This window comes from Papaver somniferum, chromosome 1 (genome assembly GCF_003573695.1).
Source record: "Papaver somniferum cultivar HN1 chromosome 1, ASM357369v1, whole genome shotgun sequence".
Classification (NCBI taxonomy): domain Eukaryota; kingdom Viridiplantae; phylum Streptophyta; class Magnoliopsida; order Ranunculales; family Papaveraceae; genus Papaver; species Papaver somniferum.
This window is the reverse complement of record NC_039358.1, coordinates 59,045,882-59,064,093: the sequence shown is the minus strand read 5'-3', so window position 1 is coordinate 59,064,093 and position 18,212 is coordinate 59,045,882. Positions and strand designations below refer to the sequence as shown.

General features: G+C 37.9%; 2 protein-coding genes and 1 pseudogene across 3 annotated transcripts; all 3 read right to left on the bottom strand.

The window, feature by feature from the left end:
• Window positions 1-339: 339 nt before the first annotated feature.
• LOC113288233 lies at window positions 340-2,651 on the bottom strand (annotated as a pseudogene).
• Window positions 2,652-12,602: 9,951 nt separating this feature from the next.
• LOC113288225 (probable pinoresinol-lariciresinol reductase 3) lies at window positions 12,603-14,973 on the bottom strand. Its single transcript, XM_026537193.1, has 5 exons — window positions 14,494-14,973; window positions 14,270-14,404; window positions 13,520-13,757; window positions 13,230-13,433; window positions 12,603-12,933 (listed from the first exon to the last, which is right to left on the bottom strand). The coding sequence occupies exons 1-5, from the start codon at window positions 14,674-14,676 to the stop codon at window positions 12,770-12,772; spliced, it is 924 nt and encodes a 307-aa protein (XP_026392978.1). The 5' UTR covers window positions 14,677-14,973; the 3' UTR covers window positions 12,603-12,769.
• A 242-nt stretch (window positions 14,974-15,215) lies between these two features.
• On the bottom strand, window positions 15,216-17,925 carry LOC113288211 (pheophytinase, chloroplastic-like). Of its 2 annotated transcripts, none has more exons than XM_026537178.1 (7): window positions 17,717-17,925; window positions 17,510-17,614; window positions 17,259-17,397; window positions 16,739-16,909; window positions 16,278-16,521; window positions 15,796-15,887; window positions 15,216-15,582 (listed from the first exon to the last, which is right to left on the bottom strand). In XM_026537178.1, exons 1-7 carry the CDS (start codon window positions 17,841-17,843, stop codon window positions 15,309-15,311), a joined length of 1,152 nt encoding a protein of 383 aa, XP_026392963.1. In that variant the 5' UTR covers window positions 17,844-17,925; the 3' UTR covers window positions 15,216-15,308. The 2 variants fall into 2 exon arrangements, with proteins under 2 accessions (XP_026392963.1, XP_026392968.1); XM_026537183.1 differs by having other exon boundaries at window positions 17,723-17,925.
• Window positions 17,926-18,212: the final 287 nt, after the last annotated feature.

The window sequence follows — 18,212 nt, the reverse complement described above, 5'->3', positions numbered from 1 at the left end:
CTACTAGTATCCAAACAGCCGATCCCTAGTTCTGCCACTGTCTTCAAATATAAGAATGGAAACATGTTTTCCTTTGGGACAAAAGCTTATTTAACTTATTTGGGTTGATATCCAAAGACTTCAATAGGGATCTCTTACTTGCGAAAGAAGCTTTAGAGTTTACTTCACTGTCATCAACAACGAAAGATAGGTTTGCAAGAACTTGATTTTTTTTCCATAGAGGAAACTTAAGGTGATTACTTTTGGGGGTAAAATTGGGTTCATGAAATCCTACTGACATTGCATATTTTTCATTACCTTAACCAATCATAAAATAAACGATAATAAAAACACTATTAGTTTGCAGTAACTTTGTATTAAAAGCTTATGCTACACCCATAAGAAGTTCATATTTCACATCGTACCGTAAAGATACATAATTATACACGTAGAAACAAAGCAAATCTACTTAACAATCAAACATCCTAGGCACAAACATGATTGCGATTTTCATACTTTATTTGATTTTAATAAAATAAACTAATTAAAGTTTTAATCCAACACAACTCTTAGGGGTGTTGTAGGTGAAGGTAATGCAGTCTTTCAGACAAATTGATCAAGGTATTCATCCACAATGGTGTATTTAACATCAGGATAAAGCTTTGAAGCTTCTACTCCAAATGAAGGATCAATTTCAAAATAAGTGTGGTCTCCTTTCACATAAACTGAGTGTGTAACTGATAATACGACATTGATTGGAATAGGGGCCTCTGTGTATGTGCAAAAATAAAAAAAACACAAGTCAGGAATTGTTATCTAAATGTACTCTACATTTCATGAAACAATAACTTCAAAACAAAATGTTCCCATTTTACAGACCTTGGATATTCTTCAGAACTTGCTCATCTGGTACATATTCCTTTTCAAGAGTTTTACCAATCTTTTTCTCCCACAACGACACTACATCACTGAATGAGAGAGTGTTGGCTGGTGGTCTGATGTATAGAATTTTATTCAGGGTTCTTGGACCGATCACAACTTTGATTGTGTAAGTTGCTATGTCTTCTTCCTTGTTGAAAACCGCTGAAAGAATAAAAGGTTCAGATACATAGGAAACACAAATACACCACAACAAGTTATAAGAATGAGCATTATCATCAAACATTGTTGCTCCAAAAGAAAAGAAAAAAAGTCAAACATTGTTTTTAATATTTAAAAAATGATTTATACAATAACAACTACACAAACAATAACTTAACAATTTATTTGATAAAACCTAGAGATTTAATTATTGTAAACTGTAATTTGTTAACAAAATAGACTTCAGGAATGTATTTTTTAAGAACCCGTAAATAGAACATGAAAAAAGGAAGTAAAGAAAGAAAAAGATGTTACCTTTGGGGGTTCCATCACCCAAGATAATGACCTTGTCTCTAGGAGGAGCTGTTGCTCCGGGCTGGGACAAATTCGGGAGAAAATAACCAGCAAAGAAATTGGAAGAGACGTATGTGTAAGGAACCCTTTCAGCTTCAATAGCTCGACGGACATGAACTTTGTCATCAAATGCACTCTTAGCTGGCTCTACTGCTCGGGATCGATCCACATCATTTCCAAATTCGGAAGGAAAGAATTTCTAGACGATTCAACGCCAGGAAAACCAAATTAGCCAAATAATGATAATTTTCGTATTTTTTCTGTTGATCAATAAAATAACGATAATTTTTGTATTTCTTTTGTTGATCAATAAATTAATAATAATTTTTTAACAAGAAAAATATTTTTATTTTATTGTTCAACTAAATTCTTGTAAAAATCTTTTATTTTTCTTTTAGTGTTGAATTGTGTTTTCTCTTGAACAGGAAAAGAAAAGAAAAGAAAAAGACAAGAAAAATAATTCATTGTATCATTTTGGTTTGTTTTGGTTCGTAATTAGTTTTATAATTTTTCAAAAAAAAAAAAAAAGTAGCCACCAAATAATTTTTTTTTTCACTTTTGACACCAAATTTAATTAAGATAGATTAATGCCTTGCCTTGATATTCCCAGCTTTTTAATGGCAGCAATGATCTTAACTTGATCCACTATCTGCCCAAAACCGACAGTAGAGATCACCACATCAACCTGTTTGATGGCCGTCACCAAACTTCCGTGATCATAAAGATCTCCCAGCAATTAAAAAACCAGTATTAACAAAATCAGAACATTTGACTTTTACCAACTAAGCAAAATATTTATAGATATTAACCAGATGATCACGAAATGCAAATTCTGTTTTAAGCATACGTAGAGCAACGTGGCGCCGGAGTTCTTGAAGCTCTCAATCAATTTGCCTTTAACTGGATCAGAAGCGGTGGTTTCTCTAACTAGGAGAAATGTTGGATTTCCGGATTTCAGACTTGCTTCTACTATGAATTTTCCAATGTATCCAGTTCCTCCGATAATCAATATCTTGCTTGTTTCTGCCATTTCTCAAAAGAATTCACACAAGAATGCTAAACCGGAGAGATTATCAGTGAGATGGTTCTAACTGTTTGTCTGTGGAAGGTAGGAGTGTGATGTTTAGTACTTATATAGAGGAACGTTCAAGTTCTGTTGAAGGGGAGAAAGCTCAGGTGTAGGGGAGAGAGAGGAGAGAGGGGAGAGCCATTTTTTTCGGGTTACGAACCACCCATGTTGTTAGACTCCATTTAATCCTCTAGTTTGAAAAAATGGCTCTCCCCTCTCTCCCCTTCATCTGAGCTTTCTCCCCTCTCGTTAACGGCTACTTCCTACCGTTTCTTTTCTAATCCCATTTTTCCAACGTCTCTTTAACGGCTCTCTCTAGCCGTCGATCCCAATTTTTTTTGCCGGAAACCTCCAATCTTTCTCTGCAAATGATACTTCTCATCTAATCTCAAGCACAATCCATGAACACTACTCACAAGTCTCACATTTGCAACTGCAATTGCATCAATTACATAACACAAATCACAAATACCACTCAAATCACAAAAAGCTCAAAAATCATTTGCAACACACAAATCACTGAATTCATAACTTACAATCCGAAGAATAACACAGGAATGAATGCCCAAACCATCAAAGGCCATTCTGGCATATCTCATGATTATTATGGCACAAAAAGCTTTTCTGGGTTCTTTTACAAAAACACATACCAATCTAGCCTAACTCAGCATCTTTCAGTCTTACTGGAAAATTCTTATCAAAAACAACTTGCCACTAAATCCCCATTGCCTAGATTTAAATTACCCTGTTCAAGCTCTCAAAGCCAGATTTTTATCCTAGAAAAGGAAGGACTTTTTTTGAGACAGAAATCTCAACCAGTTAGTCTGAGGTTCTCTAGTTGCAAAGCTCATTGGGGAATCAACTGGATTTCTACACCTCCTTCCCCTGGTATGTATCAGTGTACTATCTTGGTTATTTTGGCTAAACTTCCTGGAGGTGAGTACTTGACTCTCTGTGTGTTTGTTTCTCTACTCACTACTCCTAATTTGATCTTTCTACAATTTACCAAAAGCATATGCTCTTTATTGCCTGCTAGTCCTACCAAGTCCCTTAAACCTGACTATTTCTTGAACCTTGTTAGCACTCATGATCTTCTCTATTGGGAAAATTGCTTCTTTCTTAACATGCTTTTAACTAGGAATCAGCTACATTGCACTGTTTTTTCTTTAAATAGAAATAAAAACTTAACCATAGTACTACAAATTACCAAAGTATGCATAAATCATTTCCATAAACAGGATATCATCATTTTTTTCGGCATCAAACTAAAAGAAAAGATTTCAGAATGTATCGTACTACTAAATTCAGCATGTGGAGCTTGCCAAATCCCACCTGTTTAGTCTGCTTTTGGCCCCCCAGACTCAAGTGCAACATCTCTCACAGCTCTGGCCATCACTGCCTTATACACCCTCTCTACAGCCCTTACATCTGCTTCAGGAGGCAAAGTGTCATCAACCGGCAACACAGGAAGCTAGGGCTCCTCACCTCGCATAGCACTAGCCTTTGCAGATCTGTAGATTTGACCCACAATCCTAGAATCAACTCCAGGAGTTACATGCTCATCTCGAGGAACTTCAAGTGGATGTGTGACTTCTCCAGCACCAGTCTGAGACACCTCGGCCACATCTGAGCCATCTGCCTGAGAGTGGGAGCAAGAATGAACAAATTGGGAAATGTGATCTGACCTGGTTCAGGTGGCATTGTAGCTTTGATCTGAATCTGATCCTTGGAAGGATCGGGTATATGAGCAGAAAAGAAGCCTGCTGAGTCCCCCCACAGACAATCCACTCATCATCTACCAATACAATGCCTTCCTTAATCACCTGGCGGCCCTTTGTGGGGTGCAGAGCAAAAACAACCCACCCATCTTTTACACCCACAAGTTCTCCATTCTGAATTCGGCCTTGCTCGACCTGTTGCGGTGGTCTCCCTCGCCTGGCAGTTGCATACACAGCCCTTTACCCATTGCCTGCTCTCCCACCTCTAAAACCAGACACCCTACCACCAGAACCTGATCTCCTATACATTGCATCAGAAGTATAATGCAATTCATGCATGTTATAACCAGAAAAACCTTCAATTATCCTTGCAGTTTCAACATACAAAATTCAATTATCAGGCCGCAAATAGCACTCAAATTGATTAAATGCATGGAAGTTAAAACCTCACCCAAGAACTGCTTGATTTACAAAGAATTTTACCTGCTTTATCTGAGGGATTTCAACGGTCTGCTCTATCTGAGGCTCGACTTCGGAAACTCTCTGCTTCTCATGCTCATCTCTCTAGGGTCGCATATTTGCATCCATCTTCCCTTTGCCTGGAGATTTCAACGCGGAGATTACTCTAGAAATGTTGTTCAACAGAAGGATTACACAGGAACACTTTTTTTCTCTCACCGAAAACTGATCAAGAAACTGATTGAAATTATCATCTCAGCGGTTTTAATCAACTTAAGAAGAGCAACAACCTCTCAATCACAACCGTCAAAAATCCTCGGGAGTTACCAGACTTGCAGCATTAACTTCCGGTCTTGCAACTTGAGGCGCATGATCAAGCCTACTGGCATCATTATTTGGCCTACTACAAGCAAAGAACCACCATTGGCTCATGCAAAGCGGCAACAGACACCTGGAAAGAATTCTCTTTCCACATCAAAGGGTCAGATTTTGAGTAAATGGATCTGCAACATTCCCACCCGACAAGCCCAGATACAAAAACTACCTCAAACTTTCGAAATGACTCAGACACTTTTAACCACTTAGATACAAGATTTTTGAAATGACTCACACACTTTTAACCACTCAAATCCTTCCAGCCGCAAGTACAAGGACCACTTCAACTGCAATACCAAGGACCAATTCAAAGACACCCTCTTCATCAAAGACAAAGAACAAATCCAACTTGCGTCAACACTTCAAAATTCAGCTAGACATGTCGTTCTCAGTCATTATGAAGACTACACAATTACCATCTAATACCCCCAATGGGAAGGACAAGGTAAGACTCTAAACACTTTAAATAACAATTTTATTGTCCTTGTATGCAGGTACGTGAGCCAGAACCCATTAGTCACGAGAGCCAGCAACAACTATCACCAACTGAACTACAAAGTGATGTCCAAACCAACATATCAGTACTTATCAAAACCAGTTTGGACTAACTTGAGTACAACCCACATCTATGTTCCAAATACCAACATTACTGACATTTGCAAGAATCATTTTTAAATTAAAGCTTGGGTGGAAGCCCCACACTACCACAGCTGGTCCTGCCTTGTTAGAATACACTTTGGTAAATATACCTACTGGTTCTTATTCGTTTACTACCCACAAATGGCTTCCTCATCAAATCCCTCCAACCCAACCATTGAAATTCTTGTTGATCAGATGAACAAAACCATCAATATTCCTGAAGTAGACCTTTATCCTAAGGTTTTCTTAAACCCTGACAACATTAGAGCCAAGCAACCTTTAAATTTGAAATGGTGTTTTATTGGAAAACTCTGCAGCAATATATGTTATGAAACATCCAGAATCAGTACATTCATCAACAACAACTGGGAATTTAATGGTAGAGTTGAACTAGATATTTGGAATAGAAGAAGGAATTTTTTCATCCTCAGACTCACTCATGAAGATGATTACTCAACACTGAGGAATGGAGGCACCAGAGGAGTTTTTGACAAGCTTATGGTTCTTTTTGGTGTCCCCCTTGGAGGCCCAGACTTAATTCATGAAGAACAATTTACTAAGGTAATGGTTTGGCTGCTCATCAAAAGATTCCCATCACACATCATACCAGATATCAAAAATATTCTACAACTTGGTGGAGTTTTTCAAACTACCAAGAAACCTTATGGAAGAGACAGATTTGAAAAAAATTTAGAAGTTAAACTTACCATTGATGTTACCAAACCTTTCAAGTTTGGTATTGAAGCTTTTGAAACCCCAACTATCTCTCATTGGCTGGAGTTTGCTTATGCTCTCAATGGAATCAAATTCTGCAAAGTTTGTAGAATATTAGATCATCCATCCCCACCTTTCCCCATCCCACCCACACATTAAAAATCCCACTACTCAAATCACAAAAGCCTGCAAACACCTCAATCTCTCCCACCATCCCAAACTGCCTACCAAAAATCCGTTCAAGAAGGAAGAAATGCCATTCATAGAGGATACTCTGATGCTAATGCTGCTCAAGTCTTTGAAATCAAGATGAGGAATGCAAAACAGAAAGAATTGGAAAAAAACAATTGCTAAATTTTCTCCCTCATCTTCAAAACACCTCACTTTTGGAGCCTCTGCTAGAGCTGATCCCAACTCCCCACATCCGGATGTCATTGCCAGCCAAATAAGGCAAAGAAAACTTGAGCTCTCAAAGAAAATCTCCACCAACTACAAGAATCACCAAGCTAAAACAAAGATCAAGGAAGCAGCTAGAGCTAAAAATCCTTCAAACACTAATGCCAACCAAACTCTGGACACCACTGGTATCTTTCGAATCATCCCTTACCAAACCATCATAACTCTAGCTCAAATCAAGGAAAGAATGGATGCTGAAACTGTCCAGTTCAAAAAGAAGGCTTGGAAAGCTAGAAAGACAATTCACGTCTTCACTGAAGAAGATTCACCCTCTGATAATGACCGTATTAAGGATTTGGACAAGCATAAAGTCATGCCAAAAAGGAAGCAATCAACTCAGGGTGCAGATCCTATGGAAACCAATGAAACTGACAACAACAAAAGATTCAAGGACTACCCAGAAAACTATGCTGAACCTCTGGACTCAAGCTTTCCCCTTATGACTAATGGTGCTTCTGTCTCATCAACACCAACCCCTGAGGTAATTTCCTTCTCTATCTTCTATCTTGGATTAAACTGCAACCAACATTTTATTTCCTCAGATTGTTACATCATAAGCTACTATGATCCTATAGCTAGGAGACCAACCTCTAAATACCCCTTGTATCCTATTTTTGGCAATTCTTTACTTCTATAGCCTGGAACTGCCAAGGTCTATGGCAAAAATATACTAAGAAATATCTTAATGATATGCTGACCAAATTTAATCCTAATATCTGCTTCATATCTGAAACCAAACAGAAACATGGTAAACTTTTAAATTCTATGAAACAGCTTAATATCCAAAAAATTTGGCATGTTAATCCTGGAGGGGCTAGTGGTACAACTAGTGGATTAGTAATGATATGGAAGAACAATCTTGATGTTGAAATTCTAGACTGTTCATTTAACCATATCAATGCTAAAATACAGCCTACTAGTGGCCCTCCCTGGCTCTTCACTGGTTACTATAGTAGTTCTAATAATACTTAGTGTAAACTAAATTCTTGGAAAGTTTTGGAGTATACTGCTTCCAAGAACTCCCTCCCTTGGTTAGTTATTGGTGATTTCAACTTTATCTTACATGATTTTGAAAAATACAGTACCCAACCACTGGACAATGCTGAAGCTAACATTTTTAGTAACAAGATTATTGATATGGATCTAAATGATTTAGGTAGCACTGACTTCCCTTTCACTTGGAAAAATAAGAGAAGTGGGCCTGCTCTCACTGATCAGACATTGGATAGAGGATTAGCCACTGAGTCCTGGCTCCTCCTATATCCAAACTTTACTATCACTAATCTTTTAGCTATTGGCTATGATCACCATCCCATTTTGCTTAACACTAATCCTCACTGGAGTACTGGTAAAATCCCTTTCAAGTTCTTTGGTCCTTGGCTAGACCATAAGGATTGTAAGGATGTCATTTTTGAATGTTGGCAGAGGAACTTATCTGGTTCTAGTTCTTTTCTAATTGCTAGAAAACTCAAAGAGGTCAAGCTGAAACTCAAAATCTGGAACAAAGAAGTTTATGGCAACATAAAGACAAACATTGAAGAATGTAAGCAACATCTGCATTGGCTACAAGAAAACTACTTCAATCAAGACAGAAGTAAAGCCTTACAAACTGCAATGAAGATTCTCAGAGAATGGCAAGACATTAAAGAAAAATTTTGGAAAATCAAAAGCAGAGACCAGTATATCAAATTGGGAGATAAGAATACAAGTTATTTCCACAGAACTACAAAAAGCAGATTAAGGAGGAACAAGATAGATACCATCCAAGATAGTTCTGGAAACTGGATTGAAAACTACCAAGACATAAAACAATGCTTCACCAACCACTTCTCAAAAATGGCTACTTCAGAATCCCCTTCTATGAATACTGAAATCCTTAACCTCATTCCTACAGTCATAACCACTGAAGATAACAAAAATCTCAATAGAATTCCTGAAGATAGTGAGGTCAAAGCTATTCTCTTCAGCATGGCCAAAGATAAAGCTCCAGGACCAGATGGCTTCCCACCTAACTTCTTCCAAGCGAATTGGGACATTATAGGAGAGGACCTAGTTAAAATGGTCCAACATTTCTTCAAGTCAGGATACCTTCTCAAAGAAATGAACTCAATCTTCATATCCTTGATACCCAAAATTGATAACTCTACTAGTCCCAGCCATTTTAGACCCATTAGCCTCTGCAACACCACTTACAAAATCATATCCAAACTGCTAGCCCAAAGAATGAAACCATATCTCAACAAAATCATATCTCCCTACAATCTGCCTTCATACCAGGAAAACAAATAGCTGATAATATAGCTATTGCCCATGAAATTATTCACTACATGAGAACCAAAAGAGGTCTTAAAGGCAATAAAGGAAGTATGGGGATCAAGATTGATATGGCTAAAGCCTTTGACAGAGTGGACTGGAAGTTTCTTCATACAATTATGGTCAAAATTGGCTTCAACTCTGAATGGAGCAACAAGATTATGCAATGCATATCCACTACTTCTACTGTTGTCCTTCTAAATGGCTCCCCTGACAAATTCTTTAACTCTACTAGAAGACTCAGGCAAGGAGACCCCATGTCTCCTCACCTGTTTCTTTTCTGCATGGAGGCACTATCCAGAACCTTATCTCATGCTGAAGAGTTGGGTCTCATCTCTGGAGTAAAAATTTGTAGAAATGCCCCATCCATAAATCATCTCCTCTTTGTTGATGATTGTATGGTTTTCTGTAAGGCAAACACTATTGAAGCACAAAATCTCAAGGATATACTCAACATTTTTGGAGATACTTCTGGCCAACTCATCAACTTCAGCAAATCAGGAGTCTTCTTCAGCAAGGACACTGATCCAGCTCTTATGCCTATTATCTGCAAGCTGCTTGGAGTTCAAATTCTACCTACAAATGACAAGTATCTAGGCTCTCCTTTATTTACCCATAGAAGCAAGATCCAATCTTTCAAACCAGGAGTGGGTAAGATGAAGAGAAACCTGTCTAGCTGGAAGAATTCCCCACTGAACCCAGCTGGAAGAGAAGTTATAATAAAATCTGTCACCTCTACAGCGAGCATCTATCAAATGAATTGTTTCAGAATCCCAAAGCAAACCTGTCAAGATATGAACAAACTACAAAGAGATTTCTTCTGGGGAAAGAACCTGGAAAATCCCACAGGCTACTACCCAAAAGCCTGGACAGCCATTTGCAAACCTAAGGAGCTTGGTGGATTAGGTTTTATGAATATGGAGCTTTTCAACAGTGCCATGATAACAAAAATAGGATGGAGATTGGAGCAGGACAAGGATTCTCTCTGGTACCAACTGATGGATGCCAAATATTTATTGGGAAGAAATGTTCTCAGCATGAACACCAAAGCTAAAGATGGAGACTCCTGGATATGGAAAGGGGTTTTAGAAGGTATTCAGAACATTCAGCAACACTGTGAATGGAGAATAGGAAATGGCAACACAATAAAAATTTGGGAGGACTTCTGGATACCTACTTCAACTGACAAACTCATCAAACCTGCAAACTGCCCCAATGATATCCAACTGCTAGTTCACCTAATGACAGATTAAAGGGAATGGAATATTCAGCTCATACAACAAATCTTTAGCTCTGACACTGCTCAAGTCATCATTAATCTTGATATTCACCCCAGAGAAGAAGACAGTATTCACTAGAATCTCAACAGCACAGGAAAATTCTCTGTTAAAGCTCTATACAAAGCCAAAATAGAGAATCTCTATAGAAATGATCAAACAACAAGAGACTGGAGAGCTAATATGGAATTTGGAAGTGGCACCAGCTGTCAAAAATTTTCTCTGGAAATGTGCTCATGAAATTCTGCCAACTAATGCCAAAACTGCAAGCATTCTCCACTATATTGATCCCATATGCAAATTATGCAACTGTGGGGAGGAAACTATGACACACATGTTCCTCAACTGCCCTGCAGCCACTGAAGTCTGGCAGTAAATGTTAGGTGGAAATCATGACTTATTTGATCACCATACTGTTTTCATGAACTGGTTTAATGACTGGTTTCACAATGCAAACATCAGTCATAATGTCTGCATCTATGCAACCACTTGTTGGTTCATTTGGAAGGCTAGATGTGATCTAGTTTTCCAAAACATCTCTCCAAATGCTAAGAATACTACTCTCAGCATTCAACAACATCTCTGTGATTATAACAGAATTCACAAGTTACATTGCCATGCCTTAAATACTCAGGGGCATATCATTGAGAATGAATCCCATATAGCTACTCCTGGAACTCATGTTGGGATCCAACAACACAAGCAGAGCTTTGGTTTCTTAATCAAAATATGTACTATTCAGGATCCCAACACTTATCAGTTTTTCTCTGCCCTAACTATTACTGATTTTGCAGGCAACTATGTTGATAGCAGAGGACACACAGGACAGTGGGGAGCAGAAGGAGCCACAGGAGGAGCAGACTTAGCCTTTCAATGGGCAGAGGAAAAGCAGCACATGAACATATAAATACATGCTGAAACAAGTGAAATCCTGGAGCACTTCAACACTCTCTACATCCAAGCAATCAAAGGAAGATTCAGTAGAAACTACCACAAGGAAAAACATACATCGAATGAAGAATCCCTATTACATATCAAACCTGTAACTTTTGTTTTACTGGGTCTTAAACTGTTACATAGAATCCAAAATCTCCAAGCTTTGAATTTGGTTATAACTTGTAAGCACCTTAGCAGTGGGTTTAATGGTTGTCTAAACAATGACCACACTTACATTATTAGCAATTCATATCCTTAGGCTCTGCCCAAGTTTTCTTTAAAAAAAAAAAAGTTCAAAGTTCTGTTGTGGGGATAATTATTATCCTCGACAAAAGTCAAGCACACCGTTGAAATGTATGTGTCAATATTTTTCTATGGTTCAAGTATATGTCCAAGTTCATAAAGTTGTTTCATATAAACAATTTCTTTCTATTTCGGCAGTGAAGTATAATAATAGGTCTTGTAATGTTGACCATAGTCTTGGTAAAAGTTCCTCACGTGTCATGACTCATGAATCGTTTATTCAGACAGTGGACGGTGGGCATTTTGGCCAACTGGCGTTGTACATTGGGCGCCAGGAAGATCCTTGGAGCTGCAATAGTGACTTTAATCTGACATGATGGTGCATTATTGGCAAGTCCTTGCGAAAAGAACAGCATTATCCGAACCTACCTACCTCACTTTGCTGTTTTCCGAAGCAAAATAGAGGACAGATTAGTTGGTGGAAGTCGGACTAATCTAATAATTTACCTGTAAAGGAAACACACTTTGTTTCTATCATACGCAAGAGCAGAAATGATTTTCAACTTTTCTTTGCATCATCTCCAAGATTAGGAGTGGTAACAAAATTCATTACTTCCGGGCACGATTTCAACTTACGAGCAAATATCAGCAACACCACTCATTTCAGAGCGCACTATTAAAAGCAAGCTAGTAATAATAAACCTCAAAACCAAGCTGAATCTGTTATCCTCACTCAGTTGCCGACCTCACTGTCACTCTTTCTAATGAGAGTGGTCCAGAAACCAGACTGTTCCACAAAAATCTTAGGCACGTTTTAAGGAAGTTGAATTTTTTGTGTGGGGAAGGAGAAGCCAACTTATCAAGAAAAATTGGTGGCAGCGATCCACCTCCACAACAACATCACAGGTACAATTTACACCCATGATAAAAGAAAACAACTTTTTCAAGCAAAACACAAGAAACAGATGCCATCTGATCCATTTTAATTTATAAATAAATGAAGAGTGAGGTTGAATACTATCACATTATTGATTTAAAAGAAAGGACCTTATCACAAATAACCCTTGATTTCATTGGAAAACAAGATAGATGACAAGGACCTAAAAAATGATGCAACCACAAGAGAATTGTAGTGAGCTATAATTTATGTTCAAGGACTATAAGAGGGTATCTAAATGCTCACTGATTGTAGTATACTTCACATGAGGATAGAGTTTAGTGCCATCAACGCCGGACGACTCGATATTGAAGTAAGTATGATCACCCTTTACGAAAGCTGAGTATATGAAAACCATCTCCATGTTGTCTGGGTAATTAGAATCTGAAATACAAGAACAAGTACATTTCATCAATCAAGAAAACCAGACACTGGATTGAGTATTAGATGCATAAAGATATGGCTAAGTTTTTGTTTATGCGCTTTACAATTCCTAGTTGTTTTTTCCCAAAAAGATTTCCAGTGACGGTTTGGCGCCAATATGTAAATCCCAAATATTGGATATTACAAACAAAGCACCATAAAGTTGAATAATGTAAGCTGGTAAACAGCCTTTTCTAAAATAAAACTCTAGGTCAGAATCAGCAGGTACATTTGCGAGAGGGTATAACTTCAATTACCTTGTATGATCTTGAGAACCTCTTCTTCAGGAATGTAAACCTTGTCGAGCTTCTTTCCTATCTTAGTCTCCCAAATCCCCACTAGCTCATTCATGGAGTAAACATTTCCATCAGGTCTCAAATACAATGTCTTATTCAAACTTCTCGGATCGTCTACCGTGCTTATAGTGAAGGTCGCCACGTCAGTTTCCTTCATAAAAACAGCTGCAAGAAAGATACATACCCATAATTAAAAAGGTCTATTAACCTGACAATTACAAGGTATATTTTAGTACTGAAATAAAACCAACCTTTAGTATTTCCATCGCCAAAGATCCTGACTTTGTCCCTGGGAGGGCTTTTTAAACCTGGCTGGACTAGTGATGGAAGAAAATAGCTAGTGAAGTAGTTGCAAGAGACGAAGGTGTGAGGAATTTCTTCAGCTTCTATGGTACGCCGTATTTCAGCTTTACTTGAATAAAAACCGTGATCCATAGAGGAGATACGCACCTTGTCAGGATCTGATCCGAATTCGGATGGAATAAACCTCTGCATTCATTCAAATCTCTCTAGTTCCTTAATCCCAGCATAATAAGCAGCAATAAAAACAAAAGAACAGGCTAGGAGTGTATCTCCAATCCAATGTACACCATATTAGTAGTCGTTTTAAACTAAACACATTACATGTCATAGTTCATTACTTTAATCGGTCTCGCATTAAAATCCTTATAAGCTATGCAGCACTAATCTTTATAAGCATTTTACTTGTTTTTCTGTTCACATTTTGTTGTTTTTCATATTCTATCTGCTTCTCCCCTCCAGAGGTAATCCAAAGATTGATTTTTTAACAATTGTGGTTTGACATCTACTCAGCTCATTCTTACAATAAAAAATGTACATGCCCCAACATAAGGAAACAGGACTAATAATCCTAATTTGTTTAAGCCTTAAAGGTTTAACCTTTTCCTAGCAAATGTCCTTAACAAAACCCTAACCACAATTTCATAAACCAAACCCTAAGCACAATCTGGCAACAGAGAAGGAGAAAGAGCTATTACTACCTTGATACATCCAGATTGTTTAATTGCCTGAATGAGAAGCTTCTGATGAAGAACTTGCTTTGATGAAACAGCACAAATCACTACATCCACTTGTTTCAGTGCTTCAATTAAACTCGATATATCTTCAAGAGAACCCTAAAAATTAAACAAAACCCATTCAGTAAACAAGAAAAATAAACAAATGAATACACAATCTAAAATCAAAAAGAAAATTAGAGACGGACATTGAGGAGTGAAGCTCCGGAATTTGCAAGAAGTTGTAGTTTTTGTGCTTTTTCAGGAACAGAGTAGGATGATTCTCGAACTAGTGCGAATGTAGGGTGTCCTGATTTTAGACTTGCTTCCGCCAATTTAAACCCTAGATTACCAGTCACTCCGATTATCAAAATTCTACTCTTTTCTTCCATTTTTACTTTCTTTCGTTCGGACAGAAGAGTTCGTTCAGAGATCGTACGAGCGTGAGTTACGAGGAGGATAATGATGTAGTACACAAGATGTAATGTGGACCCATGAACTGGACTCCTCTTTGCATAGTGTTGCTGTGGGTAACTCGTTCTATGCCCGATGCAAAAGGAGGCCAGTTTAGCAACTCCAGGCTCTAGCCAAGTAAATGAGGGATGTCATAAACATGCACGAGAGCGGGCACTATGGAGGCTTATTTTTCTGGGCTGTAGCCACAATATAGCAAGGACCAAGTACTTGGAAATCTGATGCTAGAGATATGCAGCATCAGGTAGCCATAGCTTGGCTAGCAGAAATTATCTGTAGTGCACAGACACTCAGTTTCGGTAAATCATCAGCATCAGGTAGCCATGGGTTTAAGTGCTCTATCCTGCATGATTTATTCTTGCTTTATGCAAGGGCCGTCACCTGATTTTTCTTTTTGTTCATGTGTGTGACAAGCATGAACAGGAGCCCAGAAACATTTCTAGTGGAACTGTAACCATTATGAAATGATGAATTTTCAATTAGATGTGTATGTATAAGTTCTGAAATATACATGTAGCTGTAACATCAGGATTATTTAACATTATCATGTTCACACAGTTAGAACAGGGGGTTTGATCTTCAGAGACGATAACCACTCAACCAGTGCTCCATTAACTTGCTCTGGGACTTCATCATGTGGACAATGTCCTGCTTGTAGATTCACAAGGGAAGACTTTGGATAAAACTCCTTGATTTGATTAGCCTTTGCTGGTCCTACCCAAGGATCCAAGTCACCCCAAAGCAGCAAGAGAGGGCATGACAGTTTGCTTAAGATAATTTCAAGGGGGTACTTTGTCTGATTCGACATGAACCGTGACATCAATCTGTAAGAAATGAAAGCGATAACTTGTCATGCAATGAGACAATTTGCTCGTAACTAGACAATTCTCCTAGAACATGTGATTAATCGAATTTTTTATCTTGAACGTGACAACAAATTTGCAGAATGGTACAAAAGTATCATTTTAAATTTAGTGAAGGTAAATGAGATAGTAGAAGCTTTCATTTTGGGAATGTTATATAGTTAGCGGTGGTACCTGTAGTAAACTTCTCCTGCATTGGGATCATCAGCAGGCTTGGTAATTGACTGCACAAGATAGTCATCCACATTGGTGGAATTAACATAAACCTGTATTGACAGAGAAAATGTTTGCACTGATCAGAATTTTGTATATACGACAAAAAAGGTCTCAAAATAGCATATTCAACTACCCACATTAAGAAGTTTCCAGTTCTGCAAGACTAAGATATCAGATGAACCCTCATTGCAGTCTTTCCGTATATTAAATTTCCAGGACACAGAATTAATTTGTCGCATATAATTTACAACCTCAACTAAGTTTGTGGCTATGCTCCTATGACATGATCTAGGCATGAAATGGTTAACCAAGGGTTTTGGTGTTGCATGAAAGAAAATTATACGGCTCCACCTAACAGACTAAGAATACCTAACACTCTGACTTTCATGCTTTGGAATATCTGGTAAAGCATAGGAAAGTTGGAATAGGATGTGGCTTACACTTTTTAAGACTGATTTTACTCGGGCCGGTTGCTTTGCTTGCCAAAACACGATCCCCAGGACTACCCTTTGAAAAGCTTCCTTCAGTGGCTTTAAGAGAAACTTCTGCAACACTGATTCCTCAGTAACTTGTTCAGTTTTCGCATTTGCACCTCCAAACTGTCCAGCAGAGTTCAGCAGTGCAACTCCAACAACTTGATCAGCCAAGTCTGCTGCTGAAATCAGAGCTGTAAATCCTCCAAGACTGAAATGTAAAATGAAGTTCTAAATATTGTAGGGATGATAATGAAATAAATCTGAATGTCTTCTTCTTGAATGCTAATGTAGACTAGGAGTTCTGTAGAAACTTAAAGGTTTAACTGAAGATTATAAGCTTCTGAGGGTTTACAGTTGGGCAAAACATCAAACTTCCACAGAGTAAGTAAGAGTATATCAAATGGCACATGTATGGAAGAATTTACCTATTTCCAACCAAAACTGCTGGTTCTTTCACCACTTCCTTCATGAAATCTACCACCTGATCTCTCCATACCATGGCATCATAGTCGATAAGTGCTTTCTCACTCCAGCCAAATCCCAATAAGTCTACCGCATACACTTTGTAATTCTTAGCCAACTCTGGTATGTTGTATCTGCTCACATGGTAATAACATTACTTAGCCAAACATTACAAGAACATACTCTAAAGTATAACCAAAATCAAACCTTGAACAAGAAATAGGTACAATGAGCCAATCCCTAACCAACAATTCACCTTATGGATTAACATAAGGTGACGGTAAGTAAGACTTCACTAAAACAAACCCTATAAGTTGCAATTCCAGTAGTGCTATGGCTCAATCAAAAAGACCCAGAGATAACATAGGATCACATAATTCATCGAAGTTCTGTAAACAACTATGTGTACCTAGGGTTCGTAATTCAAACAATTATCATTAGTCATCCATAAACATGACGAAAATGAGCAAGAAAAATACAAACCTCCAATGAAACGCGGAAGCACCAAAACCATGGATTAAGACAATAGGAGTTCCTTGTCCTTGTTCAACATAATGTATTTGTTGACCTCTCCATGTCCAAAAATTGTAGCCTTCTGGCTTGAAAGGTAACATTTCCATCCCTACATATCCCACCCAGCAGATGTAAAACAAAATTAAATGACTACTTTACTAATTCCAATTTTAAAGAACAGAAAAAGACCAGGAAAAAATAATGAAAACTAGAAAAGATACCTTGAACAGGACTGTCAGTTGCGAGAGAAGAACCAATAATCGACGTGCCCGCAACAATAATTCCTTTGACACCAAAATCCCGTCTACGTATTCCACACTTGCTTTCTTCAAAATGAAATGAAACGAAGTAGGAAATGATAATCTTAAGAACCAGAATATCATTGCACAAATCAAAATTGAAAGAAAAGGAAAGAAAATGTTGCTTACTAGTACTTGTATGGTGATGATAAGTCTTTGATGGCGTGATGTATTTTCGTCCAAATGGATTTGTAAGTAGTTCTGATCTTATTGAAGAAGAAGAAGAAGAAGAAGAAATACCACACGAAGAAGACATTGAAATCTTAGAACAAGGGAACCAATGGGTTTGATAATGGAGCGGTAATAAGTAGATCTCCTTTCCTCAAACAGTGTTTTTGTTTTCCTGTGGTTGGTATTTAACCAGAGGTCCACAGCTGTGGCTGCGTATTGGCCAAATGAAACTAAAAGATATTTATTTATTTTTTTTATTTTCCCGGGAAATGTTTCAAAAATCCCATACGCCACCTAGGTTCTTCCGACGAGTTTCGGACTCTAATCTCTTCTAATTTCAATTAATTTCAGGGAGGACGGCTCAACTCATAGCTATATTTCAGAAGAAGAAGAGTTGTCCGTTTGCAAAAAACTATGTATCATAATGTCAAGACTAGAATGTTGGATGAATTGT

Coding starts and splice junctions, on each gene's coding strand:
- LOC113288225 (XM_026537193.1), bottom strand. CDS start 14,676: ATGGAAGAAAAGAGTAGAATTTTGATAATCGGAGTGACTGGTAATCTA. Junction 13,758..14,269: donor AACAATCTGGATGTATCAAG/GTAGTAATAGCT, acceptor GAATGAATGCAG/AGGTTTATTCCATCCGAATT. Junction 13,434..13,519: donor TGGCGATGGAAATACTAAAG/GTTGGTTTTATT, acceptor TCTTTCTTGCAG/CTGTTTTTATGAAGGAAACT.
- LOC113288211 (XM_026537178.1), bottom strand. CDS start 17,843: ATGTCTTCTTCGTGTGGTATTTCTTCTTCTTCTTCTTCTTCTTCAATA. Junction 17,615..17,716: donor TCATCACCATACAAGTACTA/GTAAGCAACATT, acceptor TTCATTTTGAAG/AAAGCAAGTGTGGAATACGT. Junction 17,398..17,509: donor AACTGACAGTCCTGTTCAAG/GTATCTTTTCTA, acceptor TGGGATATGTAG/GGATGGAAATGTTACCTTTC.